Raw genomic sequence first — 22,561 nt, 5'->3', positions numbered from 1 at the left:
CCGTGTCCCTCCCCCTGGCTGAAGAACGGTCTCCGGGCTGTGTGTGGCTGCTACGCATCACGGAGTCCCCCTCGAACCCCGGCACACCCTTTCCCTGATTCCCTTACCTTGGTCAGGGAAGGCACCAGAAGCCCCCGCCATTTCGGTGCGTTTTCCTCGCTGAAGAAGTCGTACTGGAGCTGCTGCGCCTGCATGATGATTGATGATGATGATCGCAGCCCCTGTCCGTTCGCTGCCCCGAGGATTTTCTTCGCAATACACAGAGAGAGAGAACGAGGCTCAGCGATCAAGAGCGCTGCCGCGGGGGGGGCATGGGAACGATCGCTTCACAGCAGGGCAGGCAGCGCGTGCAATGGCTGCACGCAGGGCTCCCTCTCGCGCGCTCCTCCTCCGCCCCCGAAACGGGCCACGAGCTGGCTTCTGTGTCGATGCCACGATGTCACTCGAGAACTTGCATTTTGCGAGGATCGAGTCGCGGAGACGACGCGAAATCTTGGAAAGAGCGGGGCACACACCGCGCAGGCTCCTAACTTAGCTCGCGTGAAAAATGGATCCCGGAGGAGCGGAGAGACAGCGAGTTGTTTAGTCTCTGCTCGAGCTAAGCAGCTACTAGCCAGCCAGCCACAATGCTGCTAGCTGACACGCCTGCATCATCATGTGCAGATAATATATTAATAATGTTGTTGGTAAATCCCTCTGGTTTCTTCTCCGGTGATTTGTTCAAATATGCCCTTTTCTTTCAAAAAAAAGTCTCCTCCTTCTCCGTGCATAATAATAATAGCCAGACTGTGACTGTCTCTCCGTTTTGGTTAGGAGGAGGCTCACCTTGTTATTATCCTCCGTGAATTTAACATTTTCAGTCTACCCAAAAAGATGCCTCCAGCTGAGCTGTTAAAAAAAAATGGAGAAATAACCCGAGTCCACAAAAGACTGCCTTAACTGTAAATAACCGCATGTAACCAAAATAATTAATTCGGACGATTGTTGTGGCTCAGCTGCAGTTGTTGCTTGAACACGGGCGGCGCATGCGCACTGCGTGTCCTCGTAATGCGTTGTCCAAACCACTCGTACCCTCCCCCACGCGCACTGAGAGCAAGGGGTAACAGACTTGAGCAATCGATCGCAGAGGAATAATTTCGGTACAAGGAAAAGGGGACAAAAATAGCGCCACCAACGGCGTGGATTCGCATTGTACTTGAACTTTGTACTTGCTAAACGAAAACTCGGAGGCTTGTCTAGATTAATCAATCTGCATCGATTCTTTTAATTGTGAATATTTTACCGTTGTTACGGAAGTTTTACAGTTTACTGAAAATGAAATTGTTGCGAACTCAAACGTTATTCCAGTTTAAATAAATGCATTATAAATTTGAAACACTGGGAAGCCTGGCTGCAAATGCATTGGTGGCCACAACGTTAGATGGCTGACGACAGGATTAGGAGAACTGCATTGTGATACCCCCAGATGTGAAGGCTATTGTGGCTTTTGTGGTGGCTGACACCAATTCCCTCCCTTCAGTGGTCACTTATACTAAGAATGGCACAATGAAATTTCTTCGGTTTGGTTTTTTTTCCCCTACTCAGTTGTCACCTTACATACTGGTTGCAAACTGTGATCTTTTGTGTTCTTTCATCACTTCTGCGTCTCCAGTGCTCAGTTGTTCAGCATTTTGCCTCAGAAAAGAGTGATTATTAAAATGACTTGAAGTATACCCCGCTGGCAAATATGTCTAATAAATTAATAAAATACCACTCTTAAAATGCTTCCTGTTTGCACAAATACAAAAAAATTAGAATGGAATTATACCAGGCAGTACATACACAGAGTGACAGTGGTGTTTTTATGTGGAGAATACATAAATGCGTGGTTAATGGTGTATACTATACACAATTAACCACCTAATTAATTACCACCCAAACATGGTTTACTTTTCGCATATAACCCTAGTACAGTAGTATAGGATTTATGCCATCCTGCTATGCGCAAAAAGTAAAAAAAGCCATAACAAACGATTACGTACACTACGATTATATTCTGCACCACTGACTGGGGGAAAAAAAAGAAAAAAAATCGTTTGGCGTATTATTTTAGGTCGCATTTCCCGTAGTGTCCCTTTTTTTAAAAAAGAAAAAAAAAAAACAGAGTTGCACCGTCACTGTGGGCTGCGGAAAAACAGCAAACCTCATTCGCTACCAAGACGAGTACTTTTTGCAACGAACCACAAGGAAGTCAAAGACCACTTCCTGTTGAGGAGCGCACTGCTACGGGTGCCTTTCTAGGACAATATTGTTGTTTCTGCGGTACACTCACAAACTCGCGTTTCAATAGCCGGACACAGCTCGTATTTTTAATCACACAGGGTAATATGAATAAGTATATTTTACCAGCGTCGATATGTGGGACCTTTGTTGGTGTAAGCGTTTTGTTAAAGTAAGTCCCTGACTTTTCGGCGGAGCGATTTCCTGCTTTATTTATAACTAGTATAAGAACACTGTCACTCACTGCTCAAAAAATCAATCGAGTTCACTTTTTAAAATTAATTTTACACGTGCCCGTCTTTCGCCAGCATATATATATAAAACGTTAAATTGTCAATCAACTGAGCAAGTTTTCGCCATTTGTTACTTATCAGAAGTCAGCACAGGATTAAGTCTTCAATCATGACATGTCATGATGGGACAGTGAGTGTGATGATGATGTTGTCAGTTCGACTCACTGCGAGTAACTTGTTGTTTTTTTTGTTTTAATTTATGGCTCCATGTGATCATCATCGTTATTTTCCTTTCACTTCTGCTCAGGGATTATCTCACAGGAGGCACGTGTCCCAGTAAAGCTAAGATTGGAGGGAAGACCGTGGTCATTACAGGCGCAAACACGGGCATAGGCAAAGAGACTGCCCGGGAACTGGCCCTCAGAGGTAAAAACATGGTGCGGCGCGTTTATAACAGAAACATCCTGAACAGAACACTGGGGGGAATATATAGTGCGTGTTTAGTAGAAAACTGCTGAAATCGAGTACTGTACAAGTTGTTAGGGACAGCTGCTGGTAGTGTAGTGGTTAGAGCTACTGCTGCTGTTGGATCCAAAGGTTGCAGGTTTGATCCCCATCTGGATGAAGTACCCTTGAGTAAGGTACTTACCCTCAATTACTCCAGTAACATCACCCAGCTGTATAAGTGGGTAAATAACTGTAAATGGCTTAATGTTGTAAGTCGCTTCTGAGAAAAGCAGCAGCTGGTGCTCAATACAAGACTTGCTGTCCATCACGGGGTAGCCAGACAAGCATTTATTTATTATTGAGCAGACGCTTTTCTCCAAAGCGACTTCCAATGAACTCCATGTAGTGTTATCAGCCCACAAACCTTGCTAACCACTTGCTAGATACAGTGCTTACAATGGGTCACTCATCCGTACATCAGTGGAACTCACACAGTATGGGGGAACCTGAACAGCATGTCTTTGGAGTGTGAGAGGAAACCGGAGCACCCGGAGGAAACCCACACAGACACGGGGAGAACATGCAAACTCCGCACAGGCTGAGCGGGGATCGAACCCACGTCCTCTCGCACCACCCAGGCGCCACACGCTGGAAAATTTAGTCACTTGAAAGGCTTACATTTAGATTGTGTGAGGAAACCAGAGCACCCAAAGGAAACCCACACAAGCACAGAGGCTGAATGGGGATGAAACCTACACCAGATTACACAGTCCATCCGCTGCAAGCCACTTGCGCTACTCGCCGTGCCAGCGTGCTACTTTCGAATACAGTTTCAGACAGCGTTTGAGCTACCATTGCTCTGTAACTTTGGTAAAGATGTTTATATTCTGGGTTTCCAGTGCAGTTTTTCAGACTGCTGTATGATCTAACATTTGCTTCATCTGTGCGGTGTTCGCAATTAAAAGGGGGCCGGATTATTATGGGCTGCCGAGACATGGAGAAGTGTGAGGCTGCTGCCAAGGAGATCAGAAGAGAGAGCCTGAACCATCACGTGTACGCGCGCCACGTTGACCTGGCCTCCGTGAAGTCCGTCCGGGAGTTCGCCAACAGAATAAAGGAGGGTGAGGGAATAGTACCATTTCTAATGGAGTACGGTGTATAAAAAGGCACGAAATCTTGGAAAGGTCATTAATGTTAGATGGCTCGTATGAATTTATGAAGGAAAGAACATAAAAACTTTATTACGCCTACATGCACAATGCATCCATCCACTGCCATGTTGTATGTCGGTACACTCTGTCTTAGAAGTGGAGGAATGGATCGGAGGTGCTTAGCAGCATCTCGTGTACCTAACTCAAACTTTGTCAGGTTTAACTCAAACTCGCCCTCAAGCTAACTTACGTCTTTATGGTTTGCTTTCTGTACAATTTATCCATCATCACACAGTCAATGAGGAGAAAGGTTAACTTCTGTCTTGTTATGACGGTGTGCTGCTTCTAAGGATCATCATGGTACTGTACCCTGACTAACGTGATGGGTTTTAGAGGAGGATCGGGTGGACATTCTGATAAACAACGCAGCAGTCATGAGATGCCCAGACTGGAAAACAGAAGATGGATTTGACATGCAGTTTGGTGTGAACCATTTAGGTAAGTCTGTTTTAAAAAAAAAAAAAAAAAAAAAAACCAGCTTCACCTCAGTGAAGAGTCAGTTATGAATCACTGTCTCTTATGGCAGTTATGTATACTATTCGTATTATTTTATGTGTACACTCAGTCCTCGTGTTATCAGTGCTCATGTTACACATTTTTGAAGACTGAAGGATTTCCATATCATTTTTAAACTGCATTTTCTTCCCTTATCCATTTTCTAAAATTTCTGTCTGTTGCAGAGTGAAAGTGATTTGTGTTTTGAAATGTAGCTCTTAGTTGGCAATAAAATCTCTTCCAGACTCACTTTGCCCATGATCTCTTAAGTTCACGTTAGGTATGTGTGTTCATGATCATGCTCGGATCAGTCCTTTACAGAGCCGCTCCTGCAATATAACGTAAATGTTTATATGTATCTCAAGAGAAAAAAAAAATTCCTAGGAAGGTTATTAGGAATCGGCGATATTCCGGTACAATTTTACGCAGCTACTTGGGTGATGGACGTCGGTGCAGATGGTGAAGGAAGCACTAACTGTACTTAGGAGTCACACATCTGCAGCTATGTCTCTTTCTCCTCCTGTAATGAACACATCGTATTTTCTATGAGATGTTCGTCACCTTGGAGAAAAGCGTCTGCTGAATGAATACATGTAAATGTAAATCGTAAAGGAAACCCTTATGAAAAAATGATCGAATGAAAAGAATTTCCAGTTTTCATAACATTATCCATTTCCCATTTAAACTGATGTTAATTGATGCTCTTTTTGTGAGAATTCTCTTTATGAGCATTTCAAATTACACTCGCTGTGGGAAACCTGTTTACGGAACAGTAGCTGTTAAAGCTCCTCCAGTCGTGCATGTTGTGACCCGTAAGTGATGTAATCAGTCATAATAGTTGAACTGTCTTTCGTCGAAATGTGTGACATATTTAGTGCTAGGGACCGATAACGTGTGTGTAGCCTAAAATCTGCCAGCTCATGTTGCAGCAAAAGTAATAATAGTATTTTTATGTCCTTTGTTTTTCCTTCTCCAGGTCACTTCTTGCTGACAAACCTCCTGCTGGACAAACTGAAGAGCTCTGCACCGAGTCGTATTATCAACCTGTCCTCACTAGCTCATGCCATGGGAGAGATAGATTTAGATGATCTGAACTGGGAGAGGAAGAAGTTTGACACCAAGCAAGCATACTGCCAAAGCAAGCTGGCCAATGTACTGTTCACGCGAGAACTGGCCAGGAGACTACAAGGCAAGTTGTGGAATTTTTCTTTTTTTCAATTTATTTATATATGTTACTGCTGTAACTGTCTTTTTTTTTTTTTTTAAATTTATTCAAGTCTTCTTCTGTGGCTGGAAACGTGCCGTGTATTGCAGGTACTTCAGTTACGGTAAATGCCCTTCATCCAGGGGTGGTGGCCACAGACCTGGGACGACACACTGGCATGCACCAGTCCCAGTTCTCCAGCACAATCCTCGGTGAGCCTGCCGCAGAGAAAGAAATCTCAGCATATCACGTGACAGTACGGCAACTATTCTAACTATGTTGAGAGCCCGTAAAAATGTAATGTGAATTGCTTCCAGCTGGATAGGTAAAACTGTTAGCCTCCTTTGAAAAATCCCTCTTCCGAAGAATAAAATAATAATAAAGTCATGTGCCAAGAAGGTTGCTATAGTAACTTAGCCCTCATTTTCAGTGTGGGGTGCTGGGAGGTCACTGACAACATTGAGTTCCTCTGTTGTGGTACCTTCTTGTGTGTATCTGGTTGTGCCTGAAGGGAAGAATTTTAAAGAAACTCAAACGTGCGTCCGAGAGCCTCGACACACATTCATGGTTCTGTCCGTTTCCATTCTTTCAAAGGGCCGTTGTTTTACCTACTGGTGAAAACGCCGAAGCAGGGAGCGCAAGCCAGCGTCTACCTGGCTGTGGCAGAGGAATTAGGAGGAGTTACGGGTCGGTACTTTGACGTACTCAAGGAGAAAGAACCGGCCCCGCGAGCCCTGGATGACAAAGTTGCCCAGAGGTTGTGGGAGGCTAGTGCCAGACTGGTGGGTCTGGACCAGGATGGGCTGGTGTCGTCCACCACGTCAACAACACAACCTGCAGTTACAACTGTTTGAGCAAACATAAATTCTCAACTGTGGATCAAGACTCAGAGGTGCCTGCAATAAAATGAAACTGTACAAGCCTTCTACTCTGCTCTGCACATGTTAACAATGGCAGGTTTTGTGTTTCAGATGCATTGCTTTTTTTTTTAACACTTGAATTTAAGTGAAGCACAAACATATCACAAATACCAACTAAATTAATAAAAATCATATATTATTAATAATATAAATGTAATTAAAAGGAGCTGGTGGCTGTAACGGGGGGGGTGCAGCGGGTTTGGCCGGTGCCTGCTGTGTGGCGGGTCTGGGGTTCGAGTCCCGCTTGGGGTGCCTTGCACCCTGTGTTGCCGGGTTAGGCTCCAGTTTGCCGCGACCCTGCTTGGGACAAGTGGTTTCAGACAGCGTGTGTGTTTAGACTCTACAAAAAATGTTCAAAATGAAATATTGTAACAAATATTTTTAATTTTTGCCTGAGTTGTATTCATTTTTGTATTGCTTTTATTATCGCTTAGTTCACACCTGCTTGTTTACAAATTGTAACCATTATTACCCACCTTAGGTAAATGAGAATAGAACCTTATAGCGGAAATAACAGGAGAGCCTTTTTGCATATGATAAAAATGAAAACCCAGTGAGATATGTCTCAGACCATTTAATGTTATAATCATAAACAATGTAATATGTGTCTATATACCAGTATATGTCTAAAATGTATACGTAACTGTGTACTGGTGGGTGTGTGTATATACTCTGTGTATATATATATATATATATATATATACACACACACACACACAGAGTTTTATACAAAATTTTGGGCACTCCTGACCAAATGACATATTTAGTGAAGTTTGTAAGTAAAAAGTAGTAAACAACTGCTGCAGAAAACAGCGTTTAAAAAAAAAAAAAAAATCAACCTATTTGTCATTCTTAATGCACTGTTACTTTATATTTAATGAATTTTAAAACATAGGAACAAAAAAAATAGTAATTGTGGTATGTGCAAAAGTTTGGACACCCATCCACTTGTCCAGCGATAGACTTTTTTTGCAAGGTCTCTGACCCTAATAACCTAATCAGGGTTTAATAGCCATTAAGAGTTGTCAGCTATTGACAACTGCAGAGCTTAATAAATTCCCAGACACTCCAAACTTCGGGCTGTCACTCAACAGCCATGGGCTCCTCCAAGCAACTGAGTGAGGATCTGAACATGGAGCTAACTGGTGCCTAGGAGGGGAAGACTATAAAAACATTGCAAAACACTTCCAGCTCGCAATTTCCACTGTGATGTCATCAAGACATTGCAGTTAAGAACTGTGGAAGTTAAGGCAAGAAGTGGAAGACCAAGAAAACTTTGAGAGGACTGCTCATATGCTGGTCAGAAAGGCAAAGGGTAAAGGACCTGCGGGAAGGTTTGGCTGACACTGGAGTGATGGTTCACTGGTCCATGTGCAGCATTGTTGGTGCAAAGAAAATCTGCACGGGAGAGTCATCAGGAGGAAGCCTTAGCTGCGACCTCATCACATCTGGTTGACAACAGGTTTTGGAATGGCCTTCACAGTTCCCTGACTTAAATGTCATTGGAAGTCTGTGGGTAGATCTTCAACATGCTGTGCATGTAAAACAGCCCAAGAATATTTCTGAATTAGAAGTGATCTGCAAGGAAGAGTGGGCAAAAATCCCTACAACAAGAATCGAAAGACTCTAAGCTAGATACAAAGGGCATTTACAAGTTGTGATATTTGCCAAAGGGGTTGTTACTAAATACTAACTTACTAGGGCATCCAGACTTTTGCACATGCTATAATTACTTCTTTTTTGTTACTATGTTTTAAAAAGTTCATGAAGTAAGTAACTGCATTAACAATTGCAATATGTTCAACATGCAGTTTCCTGCAGCAGTTCCAGTTTTCATTTAGAAAATTCACAAAATGCATCATTTGGTGAGAGGCGCACAAACTTTTGTATAAAACCGTGTGTAGGGTAAATACCATTTGGAATATAAATGTAAGTGGTAAATACCATTTTTAAGTTTTACCACCAGTATGTACCACAGCAAAAAAAGTACTTTATAAAACCCCTGTCCTAGTTACACTCATGGTAGCAACATGCCAAGCATAGGAGACCTTACTCTTTGTGCCAAGGGTTTCCAACTCCTTCTTGAAAAAGCCAGAGAATAGCGGAAAGGACGCTTCAATTTTGAATGACTACAGTAAGTGTGAACCTGTCTCTCCAGGATATATTCTTGTCTCTCACCAGAGAAGAGACTTAAAGCAACACACCGAAACACACACCTCCAGAATTCAGGGGCATCCATTCCTTTACTGGTGGTGTCATGGGACAGTGAGCCAGAAAACACATTTTTCTTCTTGTCTACTGAACTTCATGCACACTTACCACCTTCCTTTCAGCCCACCAATACAAAATAGTCCCTCTTTTTGTACCACTAGAGGGTGTGGGAATCTAAAGGGGGCAAATTTTGCTACTAAGGTCTGTACTGGGTCATCATGTTGCTGTTGAATGGAAGGAAAACAGGAGTCGCCGTAATAAGCACACAACATCCACATCTACATGAGAGAGTGGTCAGTTATTCTTCTAATAAACTGAAGAAAAGAGGACATCTATTTTTTTTTTTTTTAAAAGGAATCATAGGTTGGCCTGAAATCAATGTTAATCTTTGAACAAAAACTAAATATTTTACTTTTCTATGAGACTGCAACAAAAAAAAAAGGACAATTCCTTTGAATTTTTAATTCAGGTTATTTGAAAAGAAGAAACATACAATTCCATAATCACATGATTCATTCACAAAAGAGTAAAAGAGCATGGAATGCCATCTCACTGTCAGATTTTTTGTTAGATTGAGAGGATGACAGTCAAAGAGCAAGGTGCAGCCAGTGGGAGACCTAACGACACTGATAGTTCAAAGGACAAACACGCAGTCCCACAAATTACAGCAAGTACAACCACATATATTAACATGCACCAAAAGGAATAAAAGAAAACAAACACTGCATATAGAGTTGATGCTTAGAGAGCACATCTCCACTTAGTGATATGATTTTTTTTTAAACTTCAAAGTAGTTAAAGTTACTTTAATAGAACAAGAACCTTGCAATTTAAGTTTTGACCACACATGAAAAATATTAAGAAAATTTTACTATTTTCCTGTTAGGCTGTCTGGTGTCTTTCCAGAGAGAAAAAACTGAACTTCATGCATACATATTATTCCTGTCTCATTTAAATCTTGGACGATGCAGATTAGCAGATGCTTTCCAAATGAAAAATTTGGAAGTTTGGGCAGGATCTCCTAGTGAAGAAATATGTGGTGCCAGGAAACAGCATCTTGGAGTTTCCACAATTTAAGTGCTCTGTCTGGCAGGTGGCTGGCTCTTGCCATCCTGTTATGTTCACAGATAAAACACATCTGGACAAACACTACAGCATTAGGGCAGTTCCACACGAAACATAATGAGGAATGATTTAACTACAGAACAGCGCCCCTGGGTTGGACCAAACTGATGTCTCTGGTAGTAACGCCCAGGAGGAGCAACAGGAGTCCACGAAGGAGAGACTACATCACCACAGAATAAGCATGCAGTTCTCCTCGAGAATGCCAGTGGCCATAGAAATCAACACCAAGGCCACTCAAATCAACCTGCAGGGCAAACACAGCAAGAACTTTCACTGGCCCAGTGAATCTGCCACATTACTGTCAACTTTGTGAAGTAACACTGGGAGCGGAGGGCTTGTACTGAGTCAGCTGTACCAGGTACCAGGTGTTGGGGTCAACAGCACCAGAGGTCACTCCAAGGTCACGGCCGCTGTTGCTGCAGGCACTCTGCGGAAGAAGAAGCTGGAGCCTCGGAACAGCTGCCCCTGTGAAGTTGAATGGAAATTTTGTACACATTTACAATATAGGTGCACATGTGCAGACACAAACACATACTGTAGCCATAGTCTTGCAAAGTCAGGTGGGAAAAATGGGAATACACAGAAAAACTGGTAATACTGGAGAACACAGAATACTCAGAATACTGGTGTATAGACCTAGAACAAGTTAAGAACACAACTGGGAATGGAAGTCTTTTCCCAATTCAAATAGTTCATAAGTCCAACCACTACATCGGAATAAAATCTCTTAAGAATACAGCTTAAACCATTTATTTATTCATAGGCTGGGTTCCGGATTTAAAAAAATTCATAAAATATAATGAATTATAATTTTGCAGTAACATTTGTATTTGTGCCTGTTTTCATCAATAGCTCAAATAATGCAGGATGTCAGTGTTTCTCTGTACTGGAATATCATTAACAGGACTTTTATCTTCAAGAAACATTAAAGTCTACTATAAAATTACTGGGGGTGCGGTGGCGCAGTGGGTTGGACCACAGTCCTGCTCTCCGGTGGGTCTGGGGTTCAAGTCCCGCTTGGGGTGCCTTGCGACGGACTGGCGTGCCGTCCTGGGTGTGTCCCCTCCCCCTCCGGCCTTACGCCCTGTGTTACCCGGTAGGCTCCGGTTCCCTGCGACCCCCTCTGGGACGAGCGGTTCTGAAAGTGTGTGTGTGTGTGTATAAAATTACTTAAACACTAAAAATACATGATCTCCATAACCTATTTATTTTGTTCTGATTTATACATGCAAGACAGTGCAATGCTCCTCAGGAAACACAAATGTAGTGGAGGATTGTATGGGAAAAACAAATTAAAAAGTGTTTGACCTTAAATACTGACTATGTGACTTAGTTGTAACTAAGGACAAAGGAAAGTGGCAAAGAACACTGGACCGATTCATCACATCAGCACGTGCAATGTTTGTCAGCACCCGGTCATTTTCACTTTGTTGTCAAAAAGGCGCAACAATAGACATGTACCTCCATGTGCCGAAGTTTTCTATAAAAGTCTCAGATACAACTATAATAAATGAAATACACTGCACGACTGATTTGAACGTTTGTACTAACTTCTAAGTGCTGTACGCACTGGAAGCTCAGGTAAACTGGTGTGGAATGAAATCGGTCCTGCACAACTCAGCGACGCTACCCCCCCCCCCCCCACAAACAGTGCCGCTGATTTTCTGCTCACAGCATCTTTGCTACCATGTAATGGTGGCAAGCCTAAACAGGCTATTTTCAGTCCATAAGAGAAATTTTAGAAAATAAAATGGTGCAAACAGAATGCAATAAACTGGGAAATGTATTTTCAAAAATTTGTAACTTGAATATTCATAACCTGCACCTGTACCTAGACAGAGACAAGCACACAGGTTCTGCCACTGCAAAGTCATACATACATACATACATAGACAAACACAGCCTAACCTCTCTGCTGAGGTGCCTCCAACAGTGGATCCAGGATTTGAAGACAGGGGAATTTGGTGGCAAACCGGCTGCCAGGCTGCAGAAATACAAGCAAGAAGTGAGTTACTTGGAAGCCGCAATCACCCAAATGACTTGCCCAGCTACTATTTATGGTACTACATGCTACTATGTGCTACTGTTTAACGTCTAACTGACATTTCCTTTCTGTGAGAAAGAAAAGGACTATCTTGTCATGATTTTTGAAGGTACGGTCGACTATACCAGGCAGTCTCCCTTTGCACACCTATATTAAGCTGAAATATTTATTTGTATTGCAGTTACTTAGCAAAGCTTCAAAAACAAATCTCACCGATTTCTGATAATTTAGCCCATTCTATTGAGTTTCTGCTTGACAGCACAGAACTACCTCTGCAATTCGTACTCCATACATTTCTATATTTACTAGATTTACTGTTTTAATTCACACTTTTCACAATTATGTATTCATTTAGAGAACAGAGAATCTTTAATGGAGCAATTCAAGGTAAGTCCCATCCTCAAGGTACTAAAACCAGAAGAATTGAAACCTTTGTCAAAGTAGTAAGGCAGTAAATTTAACCAGTACACCACTTGCTACCCCACAGTGTAATTCAACTAGGATCACTCAGGAGGTCTAGAGCTGCAAAAGAGTTTAGGCGAAACCATAGCCACAAGATAGAAGAAAAGCCAAGACTTGTGAGCAGTCAAGTAGACATGTAGTTTTCAATAACATAGTTTTTACCTTCTTTAAAGTAAGTGTCTGCAACTTAAAGACGGTAGCAGTTTGAAACTTCAAACTAGTTCCTTAAGCACTTAATCCACTAACTACAAAATCTTCCCAAAAAAAGCATCTACTCACCCGCAGTTGTTGACTGCCATCAGGTCTGCTACCAGCATGAAGGGGTAGGTCAGTACACTAACTGCAATCTATATTAAAAAAAATAAAAATACTGATCAACAGAAAGGTTCTAAGTGGCAGTTTTGCATTTTGCCATTTCCATCATGACTTTTCACAAAAAAAAAAAAAAATAATGCACCACCTCTTGTAAACTAAGCAATTCTGTCATACAACACCTGCTAGATATGGGACTAGGGAAGCTACTCATCTCAACACAAAATGATACTAAAAAAGCAGAGTGATGACTAATTGACCTTCAGCACAAGCAGGCTGCAAACAGCAATTATATCACCACTAACTCACCCCCATCATAACCAGGAGGCACACGGTGATGACATCACCGCTAACTCACCCCCATCACAAACTTGGTGTAGCTCCGTACCGCTGGGGCTTGGCTGAACTGTGGGAGAGGAAAAAACTGAGTAGACAAAAGAGAGAGACAGGAGCACAAAGAAGAGGTGCACAAGAGGCCTTTTAAATATGGCATGTTCATTTCTAAGAAGTGTTTCAGAAACAGCTGAAATAATATTTTGGTAATGAAATAATTTCCACCTTAGATGGAATAAAATGGAATTAAGAAGCTTTGATACAGTATTTTGCCAAGTACTTAGGCCCCTGGCTCAGCAATGGTCCCTAGTGGAAACCAAAACATATGGAAGTTAAAGAAAGCAAAAGTGTAAACTGTAAACAAACTAGCACTCAGCGGGCACTAGTCCTGCAGATACTTGCGTTGTCATCCACGGCGTAGGTGTTGATGATGTGTGCCAGCAGATTACAGCACCACAAGAAGATAACCTCGCCCATAATGTGTGGAACCAACCCCCTGGAAACAAACCACAGGCTCCAGGTTAGCTGGGGTGAAGCTTTTTAACACAGTGTTACAGTTTAGTGGCAAAAGAATTATAAGCAGCAAGGAGAAATGTATGAACACAAAAACTGAAAGATTATACATTAATCAAAATAAAAACTTGTGAGGTTCTGGTCAAGGAGCTGTGGATTTGGAATGGGAGAGTAGTCACAGCTGTTATTGTCAAAATGTTTCTATAAAAGAACCCAAAAGAAAACAAAGATGAGGAAAAAAGATTTATTTAGTATTAGATCAGGGTGAGCACTACACTAGGGTTATTAGGTGCATGCAGTGTTGATTTGTTTGCTGACCTCCCAACATCAACAAAGATGCTATCATGAGCGCAGAGACAGCGAGATAGGTAGGGTAGCCCCAGAGAACTACCTTCTCTCTTACTTCTAAATGAGGGTTACTATGTACCAGTATGTCCGAACATAAAATTATCCGATTAAAAGAGAGCGTGGATTCTGTTTCACATCTCTGTACATAACAGAAATCACATGTAAAATTACATTCCATTCTCAAATTGCAAAGAATACCACTCTCGATACTCTGCTTTACTGCTGACCCCAGTATGAAAAAATTATACTCTTCATTTTGATTTTATACTATGCCCCTGCATCAGAAAAGTAGCAAAATATAGAAAAGAGTTTGTAGCAACGTCAAAAAGTCACTGTTTTTTTTCTATAACATTAAATAAGTTTTCTTCCTTTTCTGGCTTTTAAATGTTTTTCTTATGCAAATTTCCTTTTGGTGCTCACAATACTTTTGACACTAAACTAACTCCAAATCCTTTCCTTCAGTAGTACCTATTTTTCAGAATTCTACTGAAGTTATTCTGAATGTAGAATGGAAAGGTATGTAGTAGAAAGAAATGTCTACATAAATATTTAAGAACATAATTTTTTGACATGATACCTTTTGAGAATGCATGACTGGTACTGTAGAACCTCATTTACACAAACAAGCCCCACCCTCAGGACTCAGATAGACTCACGTACACAAAGAAGCCAGAGACACCCTCCTCCTGGAAGATTTTAACTACACAGCTGAACACACCCCTAGGAAGAGTGGGAAGACTCAGTCAGAGGGTCATCTTCATTTCCGCATATTCCAGTTCCAGCAATATCAGGAAGGACTACATACTACACTGGACTGCTTATAATAGAGCGATTTAGCTTGGGTGGTTTGACAAAAAGAGCCTTACCCATATTTTGTCTCCCTCCCCACAAACTGAGCCATGCAGCGAACTGATATGACTGGTGAGAAGAGAAGACAGAGAGAGTTCGGAGATTATTCCTGTATGCTGGACACCAGATGTACTTGTGCAAGAGCTGAGATGTGGATGATTTAAAACCCAGAAACCTCTGGTTACTGCCCTTCACCACTTCAGTCTCACCATGGAATGGATGAGTGGCAATCCGAGACAAGCACTGCACCACCATCTCATGTGAGGTCTGGATGAGGGAGAAGATGATCTCAGACATGATGCTATTCATCATTTACCATGAACATCAACAAGTCAGATTCATTCTCCACTTGTGCTTTCTCACCTCTTTTACCACTTTTCTAAGTGATGTTTTCAGATCGTCACGATTGGACACATGCTCAAAGTCCTCTCTGGGGACCACCTGGAAAGAGGTAAGTGGACAGAGTTGTGAACATCTGTCACCTTGGATACACAGATGCAATCTAATTTCACATGAAGCCATTCCTCCACATTTGTCTCCAGCAAAGAATGAACAAGTAAAAGTGAAGTAAATCTACCTACAAACAAATTCTGTTGACGAAATGCAATTTCAGGTCTAGACTTGCTGCAAGATGTCATCTACATATCTTCCCAAACTTTATATTCTCATTACGAAATCTACCAGCTCTTGGAAATGAAGCTCTCCTTTTATGACACAACTTTCATGAAGTTTGGAGAGTCTGATAGTATCAGGCATCTTACCTGCTTAACCTTGCTGCGTACTACTGTGGAGATGCTGCTGCATACAAGCCGAGGAGGCAGGCCACGGAAAAGACCCCGCTTCCCATCTACTCTCACAATGTGTCGTGCTGTAGGAAAGAAAACTCAGTGGTGATATCAGCAGCACGTCGCACAGAGCTTCATCATCTGGCCCGTCTCCCTGACTGTCCTTCTGACTGTCTCTCACTTATTGGTCGCATGCTCTCTGGCAGTCAAACATGTGAGAGTAGCAACTAACTCAAGTCTTTTCAAGCCTTCTCCCAACACATCACAGCCACTACCTGCTCTTGCAGACATGTCTTTGGCATCCATTAAATCCAGCAATACCGCACAACACACTACACTGCTTGTGGTCCAGACTATGGGGATATTCTGTCTGGGTTACTGCTCCTCCCTCCTGCCTGGTCTCCAGTCTCTGCCATCAAACATCTCCAGCTGACCCAGAATTCAACTGCACAATTTGCGTTTGACCTACCAGAGCCTTCTCATGCATTTCCCCTACTCACCTCTCCATTAGCTTCCTGCAGCTGCCTGTATCAAGTTCAGTGCTCTGGTTATGATCTACAAGATGGTCAAAGGCCCAGAGCAATACGCTGGGAAATGTGACTCTAGGCCCTTGTCATTCCACTCTTATTGACTATATACTGACATTGGAATCTCAAAAACTGTATATTGGTGTAGAAACTTTCTGCACATCTTGTGGCCTCATCACCTGTAAGGTGAAGGGTGGGGATTGGGGACAGTGCTAGCCAAGTGGAGGCGTGAGAGCCTTAGACCAAGATGGACTAGACTATGGCAGTGGAAACTGGTTCTGGGAGTATGGAATGGACCCTGAGTTGGTGTGGAAGGTGGGAAAGTAACAGCTAGATATCATTTGTCTATGCACATCATGGACTTTGCAAACAAACTTCTTGATCAGGGTGATCTCTCTCTCCTGCTGTGGAATTCTTCCTGATGAGTGGCCCTGAGCAACAGTTGAAATGGTCATAAGCCAACAGGAAGGCTTCACCAAAAGTAGTTGCTGAAAAGAAAGGGACCATGGAGAAATACGGCTGGGCAACCTCAAGAGTTATTCTGGCAAACTATTTGCTGCCTTAGGATTTAATATGCTGGTCAGGATGCTCTGCACAAAGGACAGGAAATGCTGACAACTCCTGAGGAGATTCTAGAGTGGTGGAAGGAACACTTTGAGGAGCTCCCCAACTCAGTAGACATGCCCTCCTACCCACAAGCAGTGTTTGCCATCTCAGGTGGATTTAAAACTGAGTTATGAACAGACTTCCCAGGGCAAGATTCAACCACCGTTCAGCCTATGTGGCATATGTATGTTCTCCCTATTTGATTTTATTATCTGCTTTAGATGGATTGGTGATTCTGCAGTAAATTTACACACACCCAGCAATGGAATGGTCCTGTCTGGGCTGTACCCTGCTCACTCTACCAACCTATGGTTACTGGGTAGTCTCCAGACCCCTACAACTCTATTTCAGAATAAGTAGTTATTGTGAGTGAGTGAGTGAGTGAGTGAGTGAGTGAGTGAGTGTGAAAATTATCAGTAGTGGTGTGAGGAAAATATTGTTTTAGTTTTGGAGGCACAGTAGTATAGCAGGTAGCACCTGGGCTGTTCAGACGTCACCATGAATCCAGAACAAGAGTTTGCATGTTCTTCCTGTTTGCATGGGTTTTCCTCCCACAGCCCAAAGACATGTATTTCAGGTGAACAGCTGATTCATAATTGTCTGTAGTGTGTGAATGTGTGTATGTTATCCTCTCCAAGGTATAACATGACCAGCCTAGCACCCTGTGTTTCTGGGACAGGCTCTGGACCACTGCAGCCCTGACTTGGACAAGAAGTTCGTAATTTGAGTGAGCAAGTGAGTCTGCTAAAAAAACCTAGGAAACATGGCATCAGTACTTCTGCAAAAAAAAAAAAAAAAACACTGGTGTATATATTAGGAAATGGGTACATAATTTGTTCCAATATGCATGAGACTAAGTGTAGCAGCTTCTATCTATTTATTGGACAAATCTTTTTTTTAATTTATCTAAAATATTCTACTCTAATGGCTTAATTTTCCCCATGTGTTGACTGGGCTGAAGCTCACAGTGAAAACTTATTTCTATGCTTCAAAACAGGATTCTTTCTTTTTTCACACTGGATGAAAACACATGAACTATTGGCTAAGGAAACTCAGTGCCTCACCATAGGAGAAGAATCCAGGGAGGTACAGAACTTTCCTCCCGAACATGGTGGTCCCTAGTGTGGGTGCAAGAGGCTCATGTCCAACCTGTGGGACAGAGAGAAGAGGGTGTTTCTGAGACATGCACCAAATAGGAATCAAGACTGATATATAACAGCAGATACACCACATTTTAAAACAATCAGTATTGATCTTGTCGAAGCAGGTTTCTCAAAAGGGGATTTATACCATCAATCAGCTCCGCTAGAAGGAGTGAACATAGTGACACTAGATGCAAACACACCTGTAATTTCCAACACTAAGCAGACAATGGCCTGGCAAACAACTGAGTGTGCCCCAGCAAGCCCATGCTTGCCCTTCACCGATCAATAAAAGGCAAACAGGAAAAACAAGCATGTTCGCTACGATTCAACGACAGAGCTCTTTAGTAAACCGAAGACTGTTAGCCCACTGTGAGATGGGCAGTGTTTGTGTTATGTTTCTTAGTCGTACAGAGAAGGAGTTGGACACCAAAGAGTAAGGGTTTCACAACGTGTTGGAGATATCACAGTAGTTAGAGCGGCTACCTTTGGACACAAAAGTTTCAGGTTTGAATCTTACCCCACTTGTAGTACCCTTGAGCAAGGTATTTACTCTAAGTTACTTCAGTAAGAATTACACCCCTGTATAAATGGGTAAATAATTGTAAATAGATTAACACCATCAGTTGCTTTGGAGAAAAGTGTCTGTCAACTAAATAAATAAATGTAAATGTGTCATCCTGCACTTCAGTGTGTGCAAACACATCCATGTGAATTAAAGTCAAATTGAAATTGCTGTCCTCTTCCAATCTCCCAAGCTGGTTTATCAGCTCCAGTAGAATTTAACTTCGCTACCCTGTCAGTATAGCCATTGTCAACAGTGACAGTGTAAAAGGAATCATATGGCAACATATAATTTAGTGTCCAACAAACACCACCAGTGGTTCACACAGAATAAAGGAATATGCAGAGAGAGAGCATTGCTGGTATCACTTGCTACTATTGTCAGTGAGCTAAGGAAACTGCAGATTATAATAAAAATATTCTGTAAAACTTAAAACACATTCACCGGTTCATATCTACCCATATTATTTCCTCCAGCAGAGAATTAATATAATTTCAGCAAAAATGCGGAACACAACCGGGTGGAATAAAAACGGTCCAAACTGCAGTTATGTCATTCATGCGGTAGGATGCTGCATCAGAGACCACCTGCGATGGAGTCAATAAATTCCAAGATTGGCCACCATGTGGTGCTCTTGTGTTGCATTCACCAATTGCTTGCATTAAAGCAGCACTGTGCAGCAATCTTAGACATACCAACTGTACTGTACCACCTGAATATAGTACTCACATATATACAAAGAGTAAAAACCTTCTGTTGGAATGTGCACTATTGAAAATGCAAAATAATTCAAATGTTTAAACTTTACATCATAACTTGAGAAATTCACAGCAAATTAAATATCATTTGCAATTCTGTTACATCAGCTTCCCTGCCTTGATGACCAATAAGATATAAGATAAACTTGCATTATTACATGACCGCCCTATCAGAGCTACATCATTTAGTGCAAAAGCAGAGGCAGCATGCCTAACCTGAAACTCACACGATGATATTCCAAGTGACACCAAGTCATCATACTGTATCTAGCGTGCAGCAAGATGTTTTACATTATGCACAATTGTTTTGTTATTACAAAACTGTATGCGCAATGAGTTAAAATCCTTTGAAATATCACTAGTGGTCTTCTGCCATAGTCTACACAAAATAAACTATTAACGTATGTGACTTCAGAAAAGGCACAAGGCAACTTGAATGTCCACATTAATCCAAACGCATGTCCAGGTGTCACTGTAGATGTGCAGACATTAATGTACTGTATACTTTATGAATATTGTTTATTCTTGTGTAGAGGCTGGTGTGTGGACAGCTAGTAGCACAGTGATTAGAGGTACTGCCTTTGGTTCCAAAGGTCGCAGGTTCAATTTCCACCTCTGCCTGTAGTACCAATGAGCAAAGTACTTACCTTGAATTGCTCCAGTCAAATTACCCAGCTGTATAAATGGGTAAATAACTGAGTACTATAACATTGTAAGTCACTTTGCTGAAAAGAGTCAGCTAAATGAATACATGCAACTGTATTCCGATCCATGAGCTGGGTTCAGAAAGCATACCTAAAACATTATTATTTTTGTTTATTTTTTTCCTTAGCTGACACCATTGTTCAAAACTATTTTACAATGTTAGATAAGGACAAAGCAAAAGCAAACGCACAGACCAATCACATACATAGCAGTAACGGATATTATACATTAGTTATAAATTACATCCTTTATATTATATTTTATTTTACATACCTTCAAACTATATTCACTAGTTTTCTTGGAATTTAATTCACAAGTGTGTGCATGATGCCAGTTTCTTTCAGGGCTTTATGAACTCGGGTCTCAAGAGAGAAAGTCAAAGTGCGATGGATGGCACGAGAAGACCGTGAGCGCGTGCGCCTGTGGCGGATCCGGCTGCACGCGCCGCATGAACTGAAGGCGGGGTCGCCGCTCGCGCCCCTTTCCTCCTTACGGACGGATCAAAGGCCGGGCAGGAAGAACATACATACTGCACGTGTGTCCCGCGCACGGACACTGCACTGGCACGAGCCACAGTGCAAACGAACATGACGGAAGCCGCGTGATTCCAAAGTTCAGGAAGCCGCAGTGGAGGGAGCCGCGGGCTTCTCGCGGCTTTCAGTTGTACGTTTGCAGGTTTGACCCCCCCCCAGTTAAAAAGACCCGTTGTACAAAATGGGTGGGCATGTCATTCTGAAGTTATGTTGCCTGGACACAAGGGTCACCTAAATCAAGTGTTAAAAAAAAAAGAAAAAAAATCATGCGTCACAGGTCCGGTGTACATGAGTGTATTTTAATGAATGTGGCACCTCGGATGCGCGCTGCGGTGCCCACTAGTACTCGCCACAACGACCTGCTGAAACGCAGAGGTTATTATTATTATTAGGCATATATAGTATCTGCACGGTAAAAAAAAAAAAAAAAACTGAGGTAAACAACAGTGACAGTCGGCGCAGAGGAATTCAGGGCGACACGCACGGACTGGGCTGCCTTCGCTTCGTTCGCCGTACCTGGATGAGCAGTTTCACGTAGAGCAGGGGGTGTGTGATGGTCGTCACCCCGGCCCCCAGCAGCAACATGGCGGTGTCCACGTCCACCGAGGTGGCGCCTGCGGCCGGAACCCCATTCCGCTCCAGAAGGGACCCCCTCTGGACTCCACCCTCATCGCTCATGTCTTCCTTCGGGCACAGCGTCCGCTCCGCCCGGGCCTCACCAGAGAAGAGGAACCAGGGTCGAGGGAGCTGCTGTTATAGTGTTACGTCACACGTCAACGTCCAAAACACGGACCAAAACAAGTGATGACGTAGTACTGAGGCGGGGTTTGGGTCATAATTCGCTACGCTGCACACCATACGCTCTTAAAAAAGATGAACGAAAGGTGGCGCTATGGTCACGTTTTTAATGCTAAAGATTGCCGCTAAGCCGGCTGAGCACGCTTCCATGGTTTCAGACGCACCAAGTTTATGTTTCTCTTCATCTTACCCAACATGTTATTTTAAAAGAGCAAAAAGTAACACCTGGCTTAGTATATAAACCTGCCATAAGTTGCAACCACCTAATAATAATTAATACTACATAGCAAATTGGTCTTTTGTTTTTTGTGTTTGTTTGAGTGAATTTTACTCATTTTATTGACAGGGTAGATTTACTAAACTGGAAAGATTTATATATAGATGTATTTTCTTTCCATAAGCTAAATGTGTGCAGTGGCTGTTAAAGCTGCTAGTGGTTCTGGACATGAAAAAACTTGAATCAAAGTCCCTTGAAACGTTTCTTGTTCCCGATACCTTTACTTTTACTCAGACGAGTTTCCTTGGCAGGTCTATTTTTAACAAGACACAAGTAGTGGCTTTGATTGCTACACCCACGTGTGTGTGTGTGTGTGTGTGTGTTGCTCTGCTCTGCTCTTCTTTCTTTCTCTTCTCTCTTTCACTTCTCTTTCTCCTAATGCACAAATTGTATTTTCTAGACTCCGAGATCAGACGTGTACGTCGCTCTGGAGAAAAGCTAAATGAATAAATGTGCTCTGTGTATGGGTAAATACTTGTTAGCTTACTGTAGTATGTCTTGTCATTGTAAGTCGCCTTGGAAAAAAATCGTAACGCACTACTAATCCATAATACACGTAATACAAAAACTGAACAACGGGCAATTTGCCCGTTTCTACCCTCATCCATCGGAAGCTCCCTATTCAAAAGCCAACTCGTTTACACTGCAGTCCTAGTAACTCGCCAAGATGACGAAGAACATTAATTTCCGAGAGACCTTCTAGTTTTGTACGGCCATAGCTTTGGCCACTGTGTTTTTCCACATTTCACGATACAGGAGAGGGGGACGGAACTCGCCCCTCCCCCTTCACGCCCACACGTCCTTGGCGCGCTGCTTCGGGAAGACGGGCGCGAGCGCACTGCGCGCGGATGTTTACGTCGTCTGTGCTTGAGGCGACGTGAAAAAACGTTTGACTTTAT

The 22,561-nt window shown here is 42.4% G+C and overlaps 3 protein-coding genes across 4 annotated transcripts in view; 1 reads left to right on the top strand and 2 right to left on the bottom strand.

The window, feature by feature from the left end:
* The window catches only part of sos1 (son of sevenless homolog 1 (Drosophila)), a 43,969-nt gene extending 43,775 nt beyond the window's left edge, over positions 1–194 (bottom strand). For both annotated transcript variants that reach the window (XM_029259231.1, XM_029259232.1), the window contains exon 1: positions 108–194. In XM_029259231.1, coding sequence (XP_029115064.1) covers positions 108–194 — 87 coding nt within the window. The remainder of the gene's footprint in view (positions 1–107) is intronic.
* Positions 195–2,265: 2,071 nt separating this feature from the next.
* LOC108933771 (retinol dehydrogenase 13-like) lies at positions 2,266–6,940 on the top strand. Its single transcript, XM_018751076.2, has 7 exons — positions 2,266–2,431; positions 2,800–2,918; positions 3,905–4,060; positions 4,484–4,588; positions 5,622–5,834; positions 5,960–6,061; positions 6,444–6,940. The coding sequence occupies exons 1-7, from the start codon at positions 2,367–2,369 to the stop codon at positions 6,701–6,703; spliced, it is 1,020 nt and encodes a 339-aa protein (XP_018606592.1). The 5' UTR covers positions 2,266–2,366; the 3' UTR covers positions 6,704–6,940.
* A 2,513-nt stretch (positions 6,941–9,453) lies between these two features.
* Positions 9,454–21,557, bottom strand: LOC108933772 (mitochondrial carrier homolog 1-like). Its single transcript, XM_018751077.2, has 12 exons — positions 21,104–21,557; positions 17,949–18,033; positions 15,728–15,834; positions 15,330–15,407; positions 15,176–15,233; positions 14,984–15,035; positions 14,778–14,837; positions 13,659–13,752; positions 13,282–13,329; positions 12,891–12,958; positions 12,014–12,089; positions 9,454–10,570 (listed from the first exon to the last, which is right to left on the bottom strand). Exons 1-12 carry the CDS (start codon positions 21,263–21,265, stop codon positions 10,496–10,498), a joined length of 963 nt encoding a protein of 320 aa, XP_018606593.1. The 5' UTR covers positions 21,266–21,557; the 3' UTR covers positions 9,454–10,495.
* Positions 21,558–22,561: the final 1,004 nt, after the last annotated feature.

The sequence above is a fragment of the Scleropages formosus genome, chromosome 16 (assembly GCF_900964775.1).
Source record: "Scleropages formosus chromosome 16, fSclFor1.1, whole genome shotgun sequence".
In the NCBI taxonomy this organism is placed as follows: Eukaryota; Metazoa; Chordata; class Actinopteri; order Osteoglossiformes; family Osteoglossidae; genus Scleropages; species Scleropages formosus.
This window is presented reverse-complemented; position numbering and strand designations above follow the sequence as displayed.